Below are 19,593 nucleotides of genomic sequence, written 5' to 3'. Positions count from 1 at the left end.
AAAGCAAAAGCGAGTTCGTGCTCTTAGATTAAACCTACAATTAGATTTAATGGAACAACTGAAGAATGTTCAAGCAACAACAATCAAGGATGATGCTGAAGGAATGAAAGGAAGGATAAAAGAATTAGAACAAGAAACTGATGGAATTTGGAGATTCCACAAGAAGAGGATTTGGGTACCTAAGCAAGGAAATTTAAGAGATAAGATTTTGGAGGAAGCCCATAAATCTAGATATACCGTGCTCCCTGGAAACAACAAGATGTACCAAGATTTAAGAAATAATTTCTTGTGGATAGGAATGAAAAAGGACATAGCTAGATATGTCTCTAAGTGTCTGACCTGTTCACAAGTTAAGGCAGAGCACCAGAAACCTTCAGGGTTACTCCAACAATTGGAAATGCCTGTATGGAAATGGGAATTAATAACAATGGACTTTGTTACTAAATTGCCCAAAACCAGGAAAGGAAATGATGCAATTTGGGTAATTATCGATCGATTAACCAAATCAGCTCATTTTCTACCCATGAAGGAAACTTTCAGCATGGAAAGATTAGCAAAATTATACGTAAACGAGGTAGTATCCTTACATGGAGTTCCACTCTCCATAGTATCGGATAGAGATAGTCGTTTCACTTCACATTTGTGGACAAGTTTCCAAGAAGCATTGGGGACCCGACTGAATCTAAGTACTGCATACCATCCCCAAACATATGGACAAAGTGAAAGGACGATCCAAACCCTAGAAGACATGCTCAGGGCATGTGTAATAGATTTTGGTGGAAACTGAGATGACCACCTACCCTTAATAGAATTCTTCTATAACAATAGTTATCATGCAAGCATTGAAGCTGCCCCATTCGAAGCACTGTATGGGCGAAAGTGCAGAACTCCAGTTTGTTGGGCAAAAATAGGAGAAAGTCAATTATCAGGTCCTGAATTTGTACAAGAAACCACCGACAAGATAACTCAAATCAAGGAAAGACTGAAAACTGCTCGAGATCGCCAAAAGAGTTATGCAGATAATCGACGCAAGCCATTAGAATTTCAAATCGGAGATAAGGTACTCTTAAAAGTTTCTCCTTGGAAAGGGGTAGTTCGGTTCAGAAAGAAAGGAAAGTTAAGTCCAAGGTACGTAGGACCATTCCCAGTAATCCAGCGAATAGGACCAGTTGCCTATCGCTTACAACTACCAGAAGAGTTAGCCGGGGTACATGACGTATTTCATGTATCCAACCTCAAGAAATGTTTCTCTGACGAATCCCTGGTAGTACCTCTTCAGGATATAGAGATAAATGAAAAGTTGAAATTTGTGGAAAAACCACTCCAAATAGAAGACAGAAAGGTCAAGTTTCTCAAGCACAAAAGACTAGTACTAGTTAAAGTCAAGTGGGATTCGAAAAGAGGACCTGAGTACACGTGGGAACTGGAATCGGAAATGAAGCGAAAGTATCCTCACTTATTTCAGTAAATCTCAAGGACGAGATTTAAATAAGGTGGGGAGGATGTAAGGACCTGCAAAAATGTCCCAAAACGACCCGTAAGTAGTATCTCGGACCCCTAAAACCCTAATCCATAACAAAAATCAAGAAATTTGGATTTTCTGGCCGCTCGCGGGCCGCGTAAGACTTAAGAATAGTCTACGCGGGCTGCGACAGATCAAAGATCACCGGACAAGTGTTCAGGCCACGTGGCGAACCTACCTGTGACACGCTAGCACTAATCGTAGACTAGGTGGCCCGCGCGGGCCGCGTATTTTGCATAGGGAAACGCTGCTACGAGTACAGGGTATTAACTCGAACACTGCTACGATACAATGTCCGATCGATTGAAACCGATCCGATGGATGTTTAAGTGCTGCCCGAATTCGGGCTATACTTTGTCATTCGTCGTGAGGGTTTTGATTTTGTGAGTTTATCGTACATGTTGTATTAAGTTACTGGCCTAGTTTCGTGTGCATTGTTATTTAACTAGGTTACAAGGCTAAATCAGTAGGCAAAGTTCTATCCAGTTAAACTTGCAATGTGAGTCATTCTTTTTTTCATTGTCGATAACCTGCTAGCTTCACATATCTATGTGTTACATGCTGGTTATGCGTAAATCGCTTTCGCTACTATTATACGATTAAACTTGTATGCTCACCTTTACACTATGTGTATTAACATATTTTAACGTATATGACAGGTGTTTAGGATGCTTGCTATGCTTTGCTTCTGTGGAATCAAGCTAGGGGAGTCTAGAAACAAACGAAATAAATTTGAGTTGTCGGAACAATGTTATTGTCTTTGAGAAACTATGTATGTAATAACTGTTTTACTTGATATGTTATGGTATGGGACATGACGTTAAATATTTGGTAATTTTAGTTGTTATGGATTCTCCTGGACAATCTGTTTCGCTCAGTGTCTCACCTCAATGTTTCCGTCATCGGTTGGGGTGTGACAGTTAGTGGTTCATTAAAAAGCATATGAATATGATAATGGTGATGAACAAGGTTCAACATGATGATGGTGTAACCTGGACTAGATTCGTATTTTTGTAATAATAATAATAATAATAATAAATATGGGATAAGATTATCAAAATACCCTTACCTATAACAGTCAAACAACCGTTGACTGTTAACATGGGGTAATCTTGCAACATAACAACAATGTTGGGGGAGGGGGGGGGGTAAATTGCAATATTTTTCAAGGAGGGGTCAGAGTACCAATTGGCTTAAACCATAGAAGAATATAATTGCAGTTTACTCTTAAGTCAAAATAAGTCAGGCCCTTTTATATTCTAATAAAAGGCCCATGTGAAGCCCAATTCTCAATCTATCGTAAGTCTTCCCTAACAAACTAATAATTCCAGTTAAACAGAAGCCCTCAGTTCTATTGAACACACATTCATACAGGTGTATCTTTAATAAGACCTTGGTAGATGTTAAAAAATGTATTTGTATTTTTAATAAGACCTCGAGCTTATGTCTGCATTTAATACATAGGTGTATTTAGCTATATTAGTGTTTCATTGTTAAGTAACACAAAAGTGATAGAGAAGAGAAAAAGAATGAAATTAACATACCAGCAACTCAACTTATTTAATTGACAAAAACAATCCTACCATGATTTTTAACTGCTATTAAATTTTAATTAGGCTATGGGTAATAGGGGTATGAAGAGGGATAGGCGTTTCTAGTATAATCACATGAGGCGAAAAAAATGGAAAGTAATAATTAGGACATTAAGGGACGTTAACCATTTTATATTTTTTGAAGGGACGTTATGATCCCGATGTAGCAGAAAATACTCCTTAAAAAGCATTAACCATTATGGGTGGTCTTAGATAGTATAAACTTTAGGGTTATTGGATTTTATCATCCCAAATTATTGGCTATTGGCCGCTGCCACCCCCAACTATCACTTTGAAGTCCGTCACCCCCAAGTTAACACTTACTGTGTTCTGTCACCAAAGCGTTAATTGATCACTGACTTTAGATCCCGTTACTATACTTTTAGGGGTGTCATAGGGATCTTAGGAAGGTTTTAGGGATCTTAGGACACCCCAAATATATAGTAACAGAATCAAAAGTTGGTGATCAGTTAACGACGTGGTGACAGAACACACTAAGTGTTAAGTTGGGGGTGTCAGGCGTCAAAGTGATAGTTGGGGGTGACAGTGGCAAATAGCCAATAATTAGGGGTAATAAAATCCAATAAGCCTAAACTTTATACTATAAAGGCTTGAAACCGCAAAAAGCTAGTAAACATGTTCGAACTTTGCTATTGAGGTTTTTCTTTCTTTCTTTTTTGTTCTTTTTTGCTATTGAGACTATTGAGTATGTTTATCAGGCCACATCTTGTTTGTCGAATACCCAAATCTCTGTTGTTTCTTTTTTTTTTTTTTTTTTTGCTATTGAGACTATTGAGTATGTTTATCAGGCCACATCTTGTTTGTCGAATACCTAAATCTCTCTTGACGTTTAAAGGGTCTTCGCTGACGTCGGAATATCCCAGCTCTCGTTGCTACAAAAAAGTAAACTGTTACCCTCGTTATGGAGAGCCCGGGGGGGGGGGGGGGGATCCGTAACCAAGCTCCGGCGTGAGAATAAGTAACTTGCCGGAGAGGATGAGAAGCTTATCCGATGAGCGTGATCACCGGAATATATCTCAATGGTGTGAATCTAATAAATATGTGTGTGTATTTATTGTATGAGAATAATTGTCGGAATAAATGTGGGAGCATTTAGTGATACCTTCGACCTGCCTCCTTGATCGTCTCCTCTCTTCCTTATATAATTGAGAGACCTTATCTCACATGTGGGATATCAGTGAGATGATCAAACGGATTCTGTCGATCTTCGGGGGGCTCAGACACGTGTCTGACCCCCAACGGTAAGATTTCCTTATCATTTAATGTTTTCGGCTAAGAAGTACAGTGCCAGCCAAAAGATCCTCTTTATGTCATGCATTAAATGCAGCCCTGTGTTTTCTGATCTTTTCCTTCCCGCCCGTTTTCATATAAAGAAAACCTTAGTGGGCAAGTTAAACTGCTTTTTGGGCCTTATCTGCTGGGCCTGCATGGTAATAGCCCAAGACGGGTAAATGGAGCAATCCATTAGCCCGTCGTCATTGTTAATATTGAGTTTTTTTTTTTTTAATCTGCTTTTGAGACTATTGTTTTGATCACTATGATTTATTCCAAGTATTGAGAAGTTGAGAACATTTCAACAACTTTGAGAATGCATCAAATGAGAAAATTGATGTTTAACTAGATAGCAATTTGAGTGATTTTTACGATATTGCTAATTTACTATTCACTTTAACCTGTTGTCACTCTTCAAGAACTTTTAACAATATATACTTGGTCAAACGGTTTGCAAAGAAAAAAGAGTTACAAGATATCTTTATATTTTTAGACTAAATATATTTTTAACGGCGGATTTTATTAGAAACCAAGGACTATAAATAAAAACCTTGGTAGATGTTTGAAAATGTATTTGTATTTTTAATAAGACCTCGGGCTTACGTTTATATTTAATACATTGGTCCTATAGTTATATTACTTTTACGCCCCACTTCCGGTATGTGCATATAATTTATATATGTGCGGACCATTGTGAGCAAAAGTGAAATTGCAATAATTTAATTTTAAGATTATTTACTAATTTCTGGAAAATAACGCTAAAACAGGGGACAGTTAATCATGTATCGTGTAGTGGTGTTGATAGCCGAAAGACAAGGGGGTACATGCATTAATCGGCCTTTGTCCTAATTGATGAGTGTTATGTGTCTTATATCCAAGGCTTGATGCAAAACTACTATCGAGCTGGGAGTCTCACCAGAAGCAACCTTTAAATTCCCACAGGGTAGAGGTAAGGTTGTCTACATCTTACCCTCCTTAAACCCTAGCTGACTATCTTAACTTTGCTATTAATGGGATTTACCGAGTATAATGATGAAGAAATAATCTTTCCTTGTTACGCATCACAAAGTGATAAAGAAGAAACAAAAAAATGAAATTTACATATCAGCAACTCAACTTATTTAATTGACAAGCATTGGTTGTGATACAATAACTATGTTAAATTTCTTTTTGATTCATAATTGTTACGCATCTTAATTGCATACATTGTACTTTGATCTATCTTAACCGACCCACTATTGATCCATTTCATCCAACCGGCTTTTGTCCAAGATGTTATATTATCAAAACTGACAAAAAAATCCTGGATCCGTTACTAACAGGCAAACATTATGCTAGCCTTTCCAACAATTGTGTGACTTTGAAAATGGAAACACAAACCCATTTTAGATATAAATTAAAAGATTTAAATGTCATTTTAGTCCATATGATTTGGGTCACAAACGAAAAACGAAAAATGAAACCTTTGTACTAAACTAGTAAAATGGCCCAAACCACATAGACTAAAATGACATTTAACTCGAATTAAAAATAACATTTTGGAAGCAAACACTTGCATATAATATATGTGCAACAAAGGTTGCATTATACCCGCATATATAACCATTCCAACAACCGGAAGGTAAAAAGGAACACCTCATATAAACACCAAGACTACTAACATTCTAACTAGTGATAGTCTCTCCATCTTTACAACTCCTAACTCTTACTTCCATACTATTATACTTCCACCCCTTGATCTCGCAACATTGTCTCCTCGGCCCCTGCACATTTTACCACTTGTCGTTATAGTCCCCCCAAAATATGTCACTAGGATCAACACTAACGGAACCAAAACTTATTAGTCAGTCATCTTAAGGATCAAGAGTGACGGAACGAGAATCCAACTCATGTTTTTTTTATTTTTCGTTAAAAAATTTAAATTTTATGTTTTAAAAAATTCAACAAATTTCCGTACACACCCGCTTGACCCCCTGGTTCCGCCCCTGAGATGAATAATGTTTACCTCAATCCAATAGTTAGGGTTCATCTTTGATGCCAACACCACAACCGTCTCAATTGTGTGTGGATAATCGCCCTTCTTGCATTTCTTGGCCGAATCATGTCGTACATACGTGGTCACGGTGTCATTTCCCTTGTCCTGAACCCGGCTAATGAAGTAAGTCGCTGGAACTTCACACGGGTTGGTGGACAAGGGCCGTGTATTAAACGTGAACGGCCCATTTTTCCAGCTCCTCCACGTGAGGAACGTTTGCAATGGCGTTTGAAGCTCATGAGGCATCAACAAAGACCGATAGATCTGAACCGTGTAACCCCATGAGACCGAAATGGACCATTTGTGCCACCATGTGTTGTAGAAGCAAAACGACTGTTGCATGGCTCGAGGTGGGTCACGCCGGTAGGTTTGGATGAGGGTGTTCAACGACTCGTACTTGGTCCGGTTCGGTAATAATGGTTTGATATAGTCTAGGTGATGCAATGACACCAGTGGTGTCAAAGGGTGTGCTGCTAGTAGACCATAAGCATCTCCCCTAACATCCAACTGTAACAACCATAACAACCATAAGGACATTTTCGTCATTTCACTTAAACTACCAGGGGTAAATTTGGAATGTTATAAAAAAAATATGTGAAGTGTGGAAATGAGGACACGTATAGGCATGAATGTATTTATTAATATAGTACATGGGACCACTTTAATAACTCCTGCCTCCAAAGCTGTAACACATACCATTTTTATAATTGACATTTTGTACAACCCTTTTAAAAAAGTTGTACTCATTTTATAAAAAAAATAAAAAGTAAAGAATTTAGACGAAACGAGGATTCTTAGATTGACAACACGTAACCATGATTTATATAATAATTATATATTCAACTTAGAATTAAATATTGTTGATAGTTAGGTAAAGGTTCCTTTGACAAAACAAAACAATGATTCCTAGATTGACGACACGTAACCATGCTTCAATACGACAGATGTCCCGACATCACATTGGATACATTCATGTTGGAAAAATAGGTGAAAATAGCATTTTTCACAAATATAGGAAAATAATTTTTTTCCTATTTTGGACTAGAAATAAATATAATAAAATGAGCGGGTTTTATGTATTTATTTGTGGGTTTGTGTTCTATGTTGGAAGAGCTTCGCAACGAACTAAACCGCGTCCAAAACCGAGCTAAGATGAATGAGATATCGATGCTCAAAGTTGGGTGTTTGGAACATTCAATGTTGAAACTAAAGGGAAAGTAGCACCTTGTCCCACATAGGAGGAGAGATGGAACTTAAATGGGTATTTAAGGTGGAACTCTCCATCCTTATTGTTTCATGGAAGCACACTCTAGTGTCCTCGCGAAGGGTGCGGAGCACCCTAACTCGCACTCGCACTCGCACTCGCACATGCTCGCGCGCGCGCGCGTGGCGTGGGCGATGAGGCGCAATGTGGCGCTTTGATGGCGCACTTTGCACTTCGCACGCTCGCATCGCCGAGAGCCGCCTTTGTATTTTTGACCGCGCGCGCGTGGTGAAGCACAAGGGTTGCAAGGACCAAGTGGTAGGTGATGCGGCGCATGACGTGGCAGTCATGCGCATGCGCGCGCGGGTACACGAGGCGCGCGGTTGGGCGCATGGTGCATGGGTTCTGCTGTGCCGTGCGCGGCGCACCAGAGTGAGCCAATACGGCGCGACTGTGTGGCGCGCATGTATAGACTCACAAGGTGACGTGGCGCACGCCGCACCGCCGCATGGACGGACTTGAGCTGCACCGCCGCACGCCGCATGGACGGACTTGAGCTGCACCGCCGCACGCCGCATGGACGGACTTGAGCCGCACCGCCGCACCGCGCACGGCAGTGAGCCAAGAGGCCGCACCGCCGCATGGCAGTGAGCCAAGAGGCCGCACGCCGCACGGCAGTGAGCCAAGAGGCCGCACGCCGCACGACAGTGAGCCAAGAGGCCGCACGCCGCATGGCGCACCGCGCATGGGCGCGCGCGCGCGCAGAAGCTTCCAGCATTGAATGACAGGGCAGTTTCAGTCCAGCTTCGTAACTGACGAGTTAATAGGCTTTGACTGAGAATTAAATGACGTATTAAATTGCATTGAAGACGTTTAATGCAATTTAAACCTCTCATTTAATTCATTTTGACTGTTTCAACCTAGGAGCTGTATAAATACAGCTCCATACCCACTTCAGAAAAAAAAACCAGCAACAACAACAGCAATCAACTTTCTCTCTACAAAAATTAAGATCTTCTCCAGCATTCTTCAAGGTAGCCTTCGGGTTGTAGGCTTTCTCCGGCAGTACGCTGCTCCGGCTGTTGTACCCTGGGAAACAAAACGAGTACTCTTGGGAGACTCGGAATTTGTTTTAAGGGAAGCGTGTTGAACACGTGCCTCAGTCAAATTCTGCTTCTACACCTTTCTTGTATTTTGGATTTTTCAGTTGTAATAGTATTGTTTCTTTTTCTGCTTTCTTTGTATTGTAATCAGTAATAAAATTTGTTTATTTTATTTAATTTATGCGAACGGTTCCTACAATCTTAAAACAAATTTTTTAAAACCGTTCGTGTAATCAAAACCTTTCTGTTTGTGATTCAAACCAGTTTTGATTTCACTCAGTTTGTGTTTTAAAAACAGATTTTTTTTAGTTTTCATCTTCAAAGGAGCGACTTTGGTTGAAAACTATTTTTGGTTACATTTAAACTTGTCCTAAATTTGCTAAAACTTTCTGATTTGGTCTTCAAAGTTGGACTTAGAAGCCAATCAGTAAGTTCTAAAATTTATAAAATTTCTGTTTTTTGGTCTTCAAAGTTGGACTTAGAAGCCAAAACAGTAAATTGTGGTAAAATTAAAATTTAGTAGTTTCCTTCTGGTTTGTGCGTAAATCAGAATTTTTTGACTAAAAATTTTAATTTTAATTTTTTCAGAATGTCGACCTCAAACAACAACAATACGAATGTTGTAGTTGGAACCCCTGCCAACACTGTGGGAGCGTCCACAGTGGCAAATCATGCTGAAAGACCTGAGAAGTTCTCGGGTCTACACTTCAAGCGGTGGCAACAGAAGATGTTCTTCTACTTGACCACCATGAACCTTGCGAGGTTCTTGACGGAAACCGCTCCCCAACCTGCGGAAGGGGAGACCGACGCTCAGGCTCTGAGCGCGGTAGATGCGTGGAAGCATTCGGATTTCATATGTCGAGGCTATGTACTCAACGGTCTCTCGGATGCTTTGTATAATGTGTACTATAATATCAAGACTTCCAAAGAATTATGGGAGTCCTTGGAGAAAAAGTACAAAACGGAGGATGCGGGAACAAAGAAATTTGTTGTCGCCCGTTTCTTGGACTTCAAAATGGTTGATAACAAGCCGGTTATGAATCAAGTCCAAGAGTTGCAAATTATACTAAATGACATCCATGCCGAGGGAATGATACTTAGCGAGACATTTCAAGTGGCAGCCATGATTGAGAAATTACCTCCTGCTTGGTTGGATTTTAAGAATTATCTTAAACACAAGCGGAAGGAAATGTCGGTGGAGGACCTTGTTCTTCGTCTTCGTATAGAAGAGGAGAATAGGATCGCCCTAAAAAACAGCCTTGTGCAGCCTAGTGCTAGCGCAAATCTGGTTGAGCATGGGCAATCCTCAAAGGGCGCGAAGAGCAAGGGGAAAAAGGACAAAGGAAAAGGGAAAGCAAAGGCTAGCAACCTTGGACCGAAGAAAGGGGTTGTGAAAAAGAAACCTCAAACGTTCCAAGGGACTTGTTACAACTGTGACGAGCCGGGGCATCGGGCTAACCAATGCAAGAAACCAAAGCGTGAGCGTGCGCACATGGTGGATGAAGACGGAATGCCTTTGGTGGCAATGATTTCCGACAAAAGCGCAATGATGGATGAGGTCAATACTGTGACCAACACTCCAAAAGGTTGGTGGGTTGATACGGGCGCGACCCGTCACGTTTGTGCAGACAAAAGTCTCTTTACCACCTTCAAGGCGCTTTCGGGAGAAGAGAAGCTGTATATGGGAAATGCAGCCACCGCTGACATCATGGGTGAAGGAACGGTGATCTTGAAGTGGACTTCGGGGAAGGAGCTCACTCTAAGCAACGTGTTGTATGTCCCAGACTTGCGAAAGAATCTAGTCTCGGGATGGTTGCTTAACAAGTTTGGATTTCGTTTAGTTTTTGAGAGCGATCAATTTGTACTAACTAAACGAGGAACGTATGTAGGCAAGGGTTATGCCCAAAATGGAATGTTCAAATTGAATGTAATGGCTGTCAAGAACATGAATAAAATTGCTACTACTTCTACTTATATGCTTGAGTTTTCTGAATCGAATAAATGGCATGGTAGATTAGGTCACGTAAATTTTAATTCAATACGCCGTTTAATCAATTTAAATTGTATACCAACATTCCATATTGATTCACACTATAAATGTGAAACATGCGTTGAATCCAAACTTACAAGAACATCATCAAAATCGGTTGAACGAATAACCGAACCCCTTGATTTAATTCACACTGATATTTGTGATTTAAAAGCGGTACCCACAACAGGTGGAAATAAGTACTTCATCACGTTTATTGACGATAGTACTAAATATTGCTATGTATATTTACTAAAAAGTAAAGATGAAGCAATAAGTAAATTTATCTTGTATAAAAATGAAGTTGAGAATCAACTTCAAAAGAAGATAAAAGTTTTGCGAAGCGATCGAGGAGGCGAATATGTTGCACCTTTTGCGGAATTATGCGCAAAAAGTGGCATTGTACATGAGTGTACACCTCCTTACTCTCCACAATCAAATGGCGTGGCGGAACGAAAGAACCGCACATTGAAAGAAATGATGAACGCCATGTTGATAAGTTCTGGGGTGAGCCACGAACTGTGGGGGGAAGCCATTCTCTCGGCTAATTATCTTTTGAACAGGATACCACTCAAAAAGAGAGACGAAACTCCATATGAGTTATGGAAAAGGAAGAAACCTTCATACAAATACTTGAAAGTGTGGGGGTGCCTAGCAAAGGTGACTGTACCACCTCCTAAGGCTCTTAGGATAGGACCCAAAACTGTTGATTGCATATTTATTGGGTATGCACATCAAAGTAGTGCACATCGCTTTCTTGTACATGAGTCCAAGAATCCTGATGTACACGTAAACACTATTATGGAGGTGAATTCTAACGTTGTGTCTTACTTTGAAAATGTGTTTCCTTTGAGAAGACAAACACATGCAACGTCATCAACACCCAATTTTGAAGTAGGTGAAAGTTCATCTACACCAGTTGATGAGGTGGTTCATGATAAGACACATGAACAACCTGAGGTTGAAGAAACCGATCGTAGGCGAAGTAAAAGGCCAAGGGTTGAAAAATCCTTCGGTCCAGACTTCGTTAGCTATATGGTTGAGGGCGAGCCCAATACATATCGCGAAGCGGTTTCCTCTTCAGAAGGACCTCAATGGAAAGAAGCAATAAGAAATGAAATAGATTCTATATTGCAAAATCATACTTGGGAGTTAGTAGATCTTCCACCTGGTTGCAAACCACTTGGATATCGTTGGATATTCAAAAGGAAGATGAAAACTGATGGAAGTATTGATAAGTACAAGGCTAGGTTGGTGATTAAAGGATTTAGACAAAAGGAAGGTCTAGATTACTTTGATACCTACTCGCCTGTGACGCGCATAACCTCGATTAGATTGGTTCTTGCTATAGCGGCTTTAAGAAATTTGGAAGTTCACCAAATGGACGTTAAAACCGCATTTCTAAATGGCGATTTAGAAGAAGAAATTTACATGGAGCAACCTGAAGGTTTCTCCGCCCCAGGTCAAGAGGGTAAAGTATGTAAACTCGTCAAGTCTTTGTATGGCTTGAAGCAAGCACCAAAACAATGGCACCAAAAGTTTGATCATGTCATGATTGACAATGGTTTCAAAATAAATGAGTGCGACAAATGTGTTTATTTCAAAGACACAAATGAAGGTTATGTCATCTTATGCCTTTATGTAGACGATATGCTTATCATTGGGAGTAATGATAAAATTATCAAAGCTACTAAAAGCATGTTGAAAGCGAGATTTGACATGAAAGACATGGGGTTAGCGGATGTGATTCTTGGAGTAAAGATCATAAGAACCCAAGAAGGTCTTGTGTTAAGTCAATCTCACTATGTGGATAAAATTCTTGAAAAATTCAACTCGGGAGATACGAGTGTCGCTCGAACTCCAGTTGATACCTCCCAACATCTCAAGAAGAATAAAGGAGATGGAGTTGCTCAGTTAGAGTATTCAAGAATTATAGGCAGTCTAATGTATCTAATGACATGTACTAGACCCGACTTGGCTTACGCGGTGAGTAGGCTAAGTAGATACACCAGCAATCCGTGCGCGGATCATTGGAAGGCTATCACGAGGGTGCTTAGATACATACGATACACAAGAGACTATGGACTGCATTATACCCGACAACCAGCAGTGATCGAAGGATACACTGATGCAAACTGGATATCGGATAATAAAGATTCCAAATCAACAAGTGGTTACGTGTTTACACTTGGAGGAGCTGCTATTGCTTGGAAGTCTTCTAAGCAAACGGTCATAGCGAGATCCACAATGGAATCTGAATTTATCGCCTTGGATAAGTCAGGCGAGGAGGCGGAATGGCTACGTCAATTCGTGGAAGATATTCCAAGATGGCCAAAGCCTTTGCCAGCCATATGTGTACATTGTGATAGCCAATCAGCGATTGGTAGAGCTCAAAGCTTGATGTACAATGGCAGATCAAGGCATATGCGACGTAGACATAACACGATACGACAACTACTCTCAACGGGTGTTATCACAATTGATTATGTGAGATCAGCGGATAACATTGCGGACCCGTTTACAAAAGGCTTAAGCAGAGAGTTAGTAGAAACGTCGTCAAGAGGAATGGGACTAAAGCCCGTGGTTAATGGGAATATGAGGGAAACCTAACTTAGTTGACTGGAGATCCCAAGATCTAAGTTCAATAGGACAACTTAATCATATTACCAAAACGGAGTCACTGTGGGGGAGTACCCCAAACTAAATAAAAGGGAGTTACATATACTTCCTAGTCCATTCCAATCAGTGACATGAAGTGAGGTTAAGCATATTAAGGTTAATGATTTCGGGAAATCAAATAACCATGATGCTTTTAATGATTCATGGGAATCACCTATGTTAGAGAGAAGTGGGGTCGCTTCAAATGGATTTGTGGGGTGCGCAAATCCTAGAGCTCTCGCAGAACCAGGCCAGTGTTCCAGGACCATAATAGGACACGACAATGAGGAGTTGGCCAAACCAGGGAGAGTATTGTGTGAAGTGTATTGTCGTTTACACAAAGGGGGGTATGTTCAAGGACATCGCGTCTACACACCGCTAGTAAGCTAAGTGCGCTTCACAAAAGAAGGTTCAAAGGCTTCAACCTACCTATCTTGCAATACTCAACTGTCGAAGTTTATCTCTGAAAAGTGTAAGGAAAAGATCCATTTCCATACATGTGGGGGATTGTTGGAAATTTGATGAAAATAGCATTTTTCATGTGGGGGATTGTTGGAAAAATAGGTGAAAATAGCATTTTTCACAAATATAGGAAAATAATTTTTTCCTATTTTGGACTAGAAATAAATATAATAAAATGAGCGGGTTTTATGTATTTATTTGTGGGTTTGTGTTCTATGTTGGAAGAGCTTCGCAACGAACTAAACCGCGTCCAAAACCGAGCTAAGATGAATGAGATATCGATGCTCAAAGTTGGGTGTTTGGAACATTCAATGTTGAAACTAAAGGGAAAGTAGCACCTTGTCCCACATAGGAGGAGAGATGGAACTTAAATGGGTATTTAAGGTGGAACTCTCCATCCTTATTGTTTCATGGAAGCACACTCTAGTGTCCTCGCGAAGGGTGCGGAGCACCCTAACTCGCACTCGCACTCGCACTCGCACATGCTCGCGCGCGCGCGCGTGGCGTGGGCGATGAGGCGCAATGTGGCGCTTTGATGGCGCACTTTGCACTTCGCACGCTCGCATCGCCGAGAGCCGCCTTTGTATTTTTGACCGCGCGCGCGTGGTGAAGCACAAGGGTTGCAAGGACCAAGTGGTAGGTGATGCGGCGCATGACGTGGCAGTCATGCGCATGCGCGCGCGGGTACACGAGGCGCGCGGTTGGGCGCATGGTGCATGGGTTCTGCTGTGCCGTGCGCGGCGCACCAGAGTGAGCCAATACGGCGCGACTGTGTGGCGCGCATGTATAGACTCACAAGGTGACGTGGCGCACGCCGCACCGCCGCATGGACGGACTTGAGCTGCACCGCCGCACGCCGCATGGACGGACTTGAGCTGCACCGCCGCACGCCGCATGGACGGACTTGAGCCGCACCGCCGCACCGCGCACGGCAGTGAGCCAAGAGGCCGCACCGCCGCATGGCAGTGAGCCAAGAGGCCGCACGCCGCACGGCAGTGAGCCAAGAGGCCGCACGCCGCACGACAGTGAGCCAAGAGGCCGCACGCCGCATGGCGCACCGCGCATGGGCGCGCGCGCGCGCAGAAGCTTCCAGCATTGAATGACAGGGCAGTTTCAGTCCAGCTTCGTAACTGACGAGTTAATAGGCTTTGACTGAGAATTAAATGACGTATTAAATTGCATTGAAGACGTTTAATGCAATTTAAACCTCTCATTTAATTCATTTTGACTGTTTCAACCTAGGAGCTGTATAAATACAGCTCCATACCCACTTCAGAAAAAAAAACCAGCAACAACAACAGCAATCAACTTTCTCTCTACAAAAATTAAGATCTTCTCCAGCATTCTTCAAGGTAGCCTTCGGGTTGTAGGCTTTCTCCGGCAGTACGCTGCTCCGGCTGTTGTACCCTGGGAAACAAAACGAGTACTCTTGGGAGACTCGGAATTTGTTTTAAGGGAAGCGTGTTGAACACGTGCCTCAGTCAAATTCTGCTTCTACACCTTTCTTGTATTTTGGATTTTTCAGTTGTAATAGTATTGTTTCTTTTTCTGCTTTCTTTGTATTGTAATCAGTAATAAAATTTGTTTATTTTATTTAATTTATGCGAACGGTTCCTACAATTCATACATCATATTCTATGTTTCACCATGTTCCTTGTTCTATATTTCTAACCATCTCAAATCTAAAATATGACCGAATAGGTTACTCAGTTTTCGGTTAATTGAGTTTATTTTCAAAAATCTAAACCCAATAATAAAAGGTAATTTTATATATATCTCTAAAGACATGGAAAATATCATATATAGAAAAAGTATATCGTACATTACGGCTTAACATACTTCACGTACAACAACGTGCGTGATTTGTTATATAACATGCGTGATTAATGTTTTCAGTATGCGTGATTATTGTGTTTCAACATGCGTGATTTTGGATTTTTGAGTTATAACGTGCGTGATTTTAAAATGAACGTGCGTAATTACCTGTCGTACGTGATGTACGTTAAGCCGTAATGTACGTTAACCTTCCTCATCATATATATCCATGCAAAACTATATATATCATATATACAATTACAAAGTAGATGAAATATCATAATACTCTATTCAATAAAAACAATTTAATAAATGACAATTTCACCCTTATTTTTCTAAAACTTTGAAACTCATATATACATGACCTTTAACATCAAATATTATATATACTCATTACTAGCATAATTTATTTAGCTTAATATTATATATAGAGTATACTGGTATTTATTGGTAAAAAAATAAAAATGGGTAAAAATAAATTTAAGCTAAAAGTTTGTTATATAAAAATATGAAGTTAAAAGATAAACATATATGAAAACTTGAAGTAATAAAAATAAGGGTAAAATGATCATTTATTAGATTGTTTTTAATAAATTGAGTATATTAGATATTTTAACTACTTTGCAAAGACATATATGATATTTTTAGTTTTCGTTTGGTCTATATGAAATTTTTAAACTTTATAAGGGTGTATATGAAATTAATAATAAAAATAACGGTAATTTTATTAATTTTTTTCCAAATCATATTTTCTTCCATTTCTAACCTCATATTTTTTACATTTCAAGCTTCACATTTTATTTTTAATAAATACAATATACCAAAATCAAAACATAAAACCGTTTAACATTTATCTGAAACGGTGACAAGTCGGATCATCAGCACCGTCTAAATTCACGAGCATGGGTGGCTGTTGCCATCAAATTTACCCGGATGATCGGGCATTTGTTGGTTGTTAAAAAAAAGATGCTACTTTGATTTAGTCACATAAATATATATCCAAGTTCCTATCATTGATGATTTTCACCCTGTTCCCCAAATCGATCCGACCACTATACCCTTTAATTACTTACTTTAAAAGTAAAACACAATGATTTCAACAACAAGTGCCAATTTACAAAAATACCCACAACGACCATCAAAATTACCTGGTGGAACCCACGTTCTTTCGTTAAGGAAACGCCAAGTTCGGTCACACAAGCCCACACCCTTTGATCAGAACCGTAGAAGTAACTGTACCGACCGAGACACGTGTCGAAAATCCGAGCCATCTGTTCAGCCAACGGATAACTCACGGCGAATCCACCACCGCCAAATGCCATACCGTACGAGTGCATAACATTCTGTTCAACACTCTCCGAACACCCACCAACGTAGTACATCTTCCGATGATCATACCTCGACAACACCGAAACCAAATTCTCCACAAAAAACACCGTATCATCATCACCCATCACAAACCACCTCACATCCGGTAACCCAAGTTTAAACAACTCCAATACAATCCTCGCAATTCGGACCGCGGGTCCGGACCCGGCATTTTTCACCCGGGTTACGTCTTCCGAGACCTTGTACGGAAGCGAGCCCGGGTGGGAGAACAGTTCCGGGTCGGGGTTTTCGTCTAACCAGACAAACCCGCGGGTGACGTTCGGTTGCCACCAGAGCTCCGAGTACCGCTTCCGATCCCTCCACGTGCGAACCGACCCGCCTATACCAAACAACACATGTGAGATTTCGGTAGGCGGGTCGGTTACTGATGGGGAGGGATCGGGTGGTTCGGAGGTCGTTTCCGGGGTGTTGAGAAGACACCCTGGAGACGCGGCGGCCCACCGAGACGGTGGGCCGAGTAAAGTGGACAGAACGACGAATGAGATCGAGAAAATTAAGAAGACGAGGAGGGTTAGTTTTAGTGATTTTGTTACGGCTTCACTGTTTTTGTAGTGGAAATAATTTGTGATTTCTCGAACATGGTTCATAATCTCGTCGAGGAAAGCTTGGATTTTCCTCGTACGATTGAAACGAGGTTAGGGTTTGGTGTTTTATAAGTGGGATCGGTAGGTTTATTTTGGGGGATTTTAAGAAGAAACGCACAGAGAACAGAAAGCTTCTGAAGAACATGAGACTATAAAATAGATTAAAAATAGCGATTGAAGACACGTGTCTTTGACTGAACCGGAGTAGGTTTTGGGCCGGTAACTACTTTTTAAACTTTTTGAAACAAGAATGCCTTAGAAGTCTTTGCACAAATGCACAAAACAAAATAGGTTTTAAAAATTAATTTATAAAAGTTTTGAATCTATCTATACTTTCTATAAAAGAAGAAATCTCAATGACATAAGAAAAGCTGATGTGTCAGCTAGAGAGCATGTTCAACAAGGCTTTTCTTATCTTATTATTACATCATAAAGCCTAATATATAAATCACTTTAAAAGACATTTAATGTTTTATCGAACCAGTGCCTTGTGTATTCAAGTGTTAAAGGTCTGACCCACATTCCAAAGGGTAAACCACTGCCCATCTACAAGAAAGTAGCAGATGGTTCCTTTGGTAAACGTATACCTAGCAGCAGATGTGGCTAAATTGCGGGTAATTTGAATTTTAAAATGCATGGAGATATGTAATTTTCAATTAATGCATGTCACTCGCCAATAAACATCTGTTGAGATTTAAAATTCTGGCTCCACATTCAAATCTCTCCCGCTCACATCTATGAGCGTGTCTCTCCCTCTCAAATGCATCTTTCTCGTGATTCAGCCGCTAATATCCGATTACACTTCTTTGTTCGAATGTTTGGTGATTATGTTTACATGTTATCGTTCCAGTATCATTGTTCCAACATCGTCGTTTCAATGAAGCTTCCCATCACACATCAACCTTTCAGTATCGATGTTGCAGTATCATTGTTGCAACATCGTGAATAGTTGCATGTGATATCTTCTTCGATGGGAGACTTCCATGGTTTTATAGAAAGTATATATAGATTCGTGCAATATCGTGAAAAGTCAGATGTAGTACAACAGTTCTGTTTCGCCCTTTGCATGTTAGGTTTGTTTCTTATTTTGATTAACTGTTGATGATGTTGAGAGTTTTTATAGACACTGAAATTTTAGAATATTTTAAGATGCATGTTTATATTATTAAAACGAGCTATTACATAGAAAAATACAAATTTAAAGAAATATTTATAAAGGATTACACGCTAGAGTTAACACTTGCTAGGATTTCATAGACTCTGGCCTTTCTCCATGTGATTTCATGTTCTTTTTTGGTTTTCAGGTCAGTTAGCATGTTGCAGATTTTCTGATCCTGTTTTAGAAGTTGTGTCAGAAACTCCTCTGCATTCTTCTGGAAATCTGATGGAGGAGAGTGGAGGACTTCATCGAGCAATGCTATGCTATTCCAGGTTTTGTTGTAATTAGTGTCATTTATTATGTCGACTTTCCTGTTTAGTTCTTCGTCTATTCTTTGTTCTTTGAGTGACCACATGGAGAAGTGTGTTTTAACATTGCTGGTGTCTGACCAGTGGTAGAAGCTGAAGTTTGCCATGTAGATTTTTTGTTGGTTTTCTGATTTGGAACAATTTTTGACAGAAAGTGATTTGTAGGACAATTTGTTGATGTTTTGAATCAAAAGTAATCATCGGTCTTTTATAGAGTTTAAAAACGCGTCTACATGGTAAATCAAGAGGTTAATTGTAATTGTGATAATCTGCTTTAGTTCTTTGAACTTCGAAATTTTGTCCCTTGGGTTTCTTGGTATTTAATTTTACAGTTTTCCTATAAAAGTTGGGGTTTGGAAAGGTGTTTGCATTAAAAGATTGTTGTTTTGAAATATACATTAATTAATATGTTTATATTAAATGTACACGTTTTCATAATA

General features: G+C 40.1%; 1 protein-coding gene across 1 annotated transcript; it reads right to left on the bottom strand.

The window, feature by feature from the left end:
- Positions 1–5,915: 5,915 nt before the first annotated feature.
- LOC110913006 lies at positions 5,916–17,831 on the bottom strand. Its single transcript, XM_022157865.2, has 3 exons — positions 16,862–17,831; positions 6,413–6,949; positions 5,916–6,170 (listed from the first exon to the last, which is right to left on the bottom strand). Exons 1-3 carry the CDS (start codon positions 17,687–17,689, stop codon positions 6,072–6,074), a joined length of 1,464 nt encoding a protein of 487 aa, XP_022013557.1. The 5' UTR covers positions 17,690–17,831; the 3' UTR covers positions 5,916–6,071.
- Positions 17,832–19,593: the final 1,762 nt, after the last annotated feature.

Source organism: Helianthus annuus, chromosome 15, assembly GCF_002127325.2.
Source record: "Helianthus annuus cultivar XRQ/B chromosome 15, HanXRQr2.0-SUNRISE, whole genome shotgun sequence".
Taxonomy (NCBI): Eukaryota; Viridiplantae; Streptophyta; class Magnoliopsida; order Asterales; family Asteraceae; genus Helianthus; species Helianthus annuus.
This window is presented reverse-complemented; position numbering and strand designations above follow the sequence as displayed.

Bases quoted from the DNA above. Each gene is read 5' to 3' on its own strand.
- LOC110913006 (XM_022157865.2), bottom strand. From the start codon at position 17,689: ATGAACCATGTTCGAGAAATCACAAATTATTTCCACTACAAAAACAGT. The intron at 6,950-16,861 runs GTAATTTTGATG...TGGTTGTTACAG, and splicing joins AAGAACGTGGGTTCCACCAG to TTGGATGTTAGGGGAGATGC. The intron at 6,171-6,412 runs GTAAACATTATT...TAAAATGTGCAG, and splicing joins ACCCTAACTATTGGATTGAG to GGGCCGAGGAGACAATGTTG.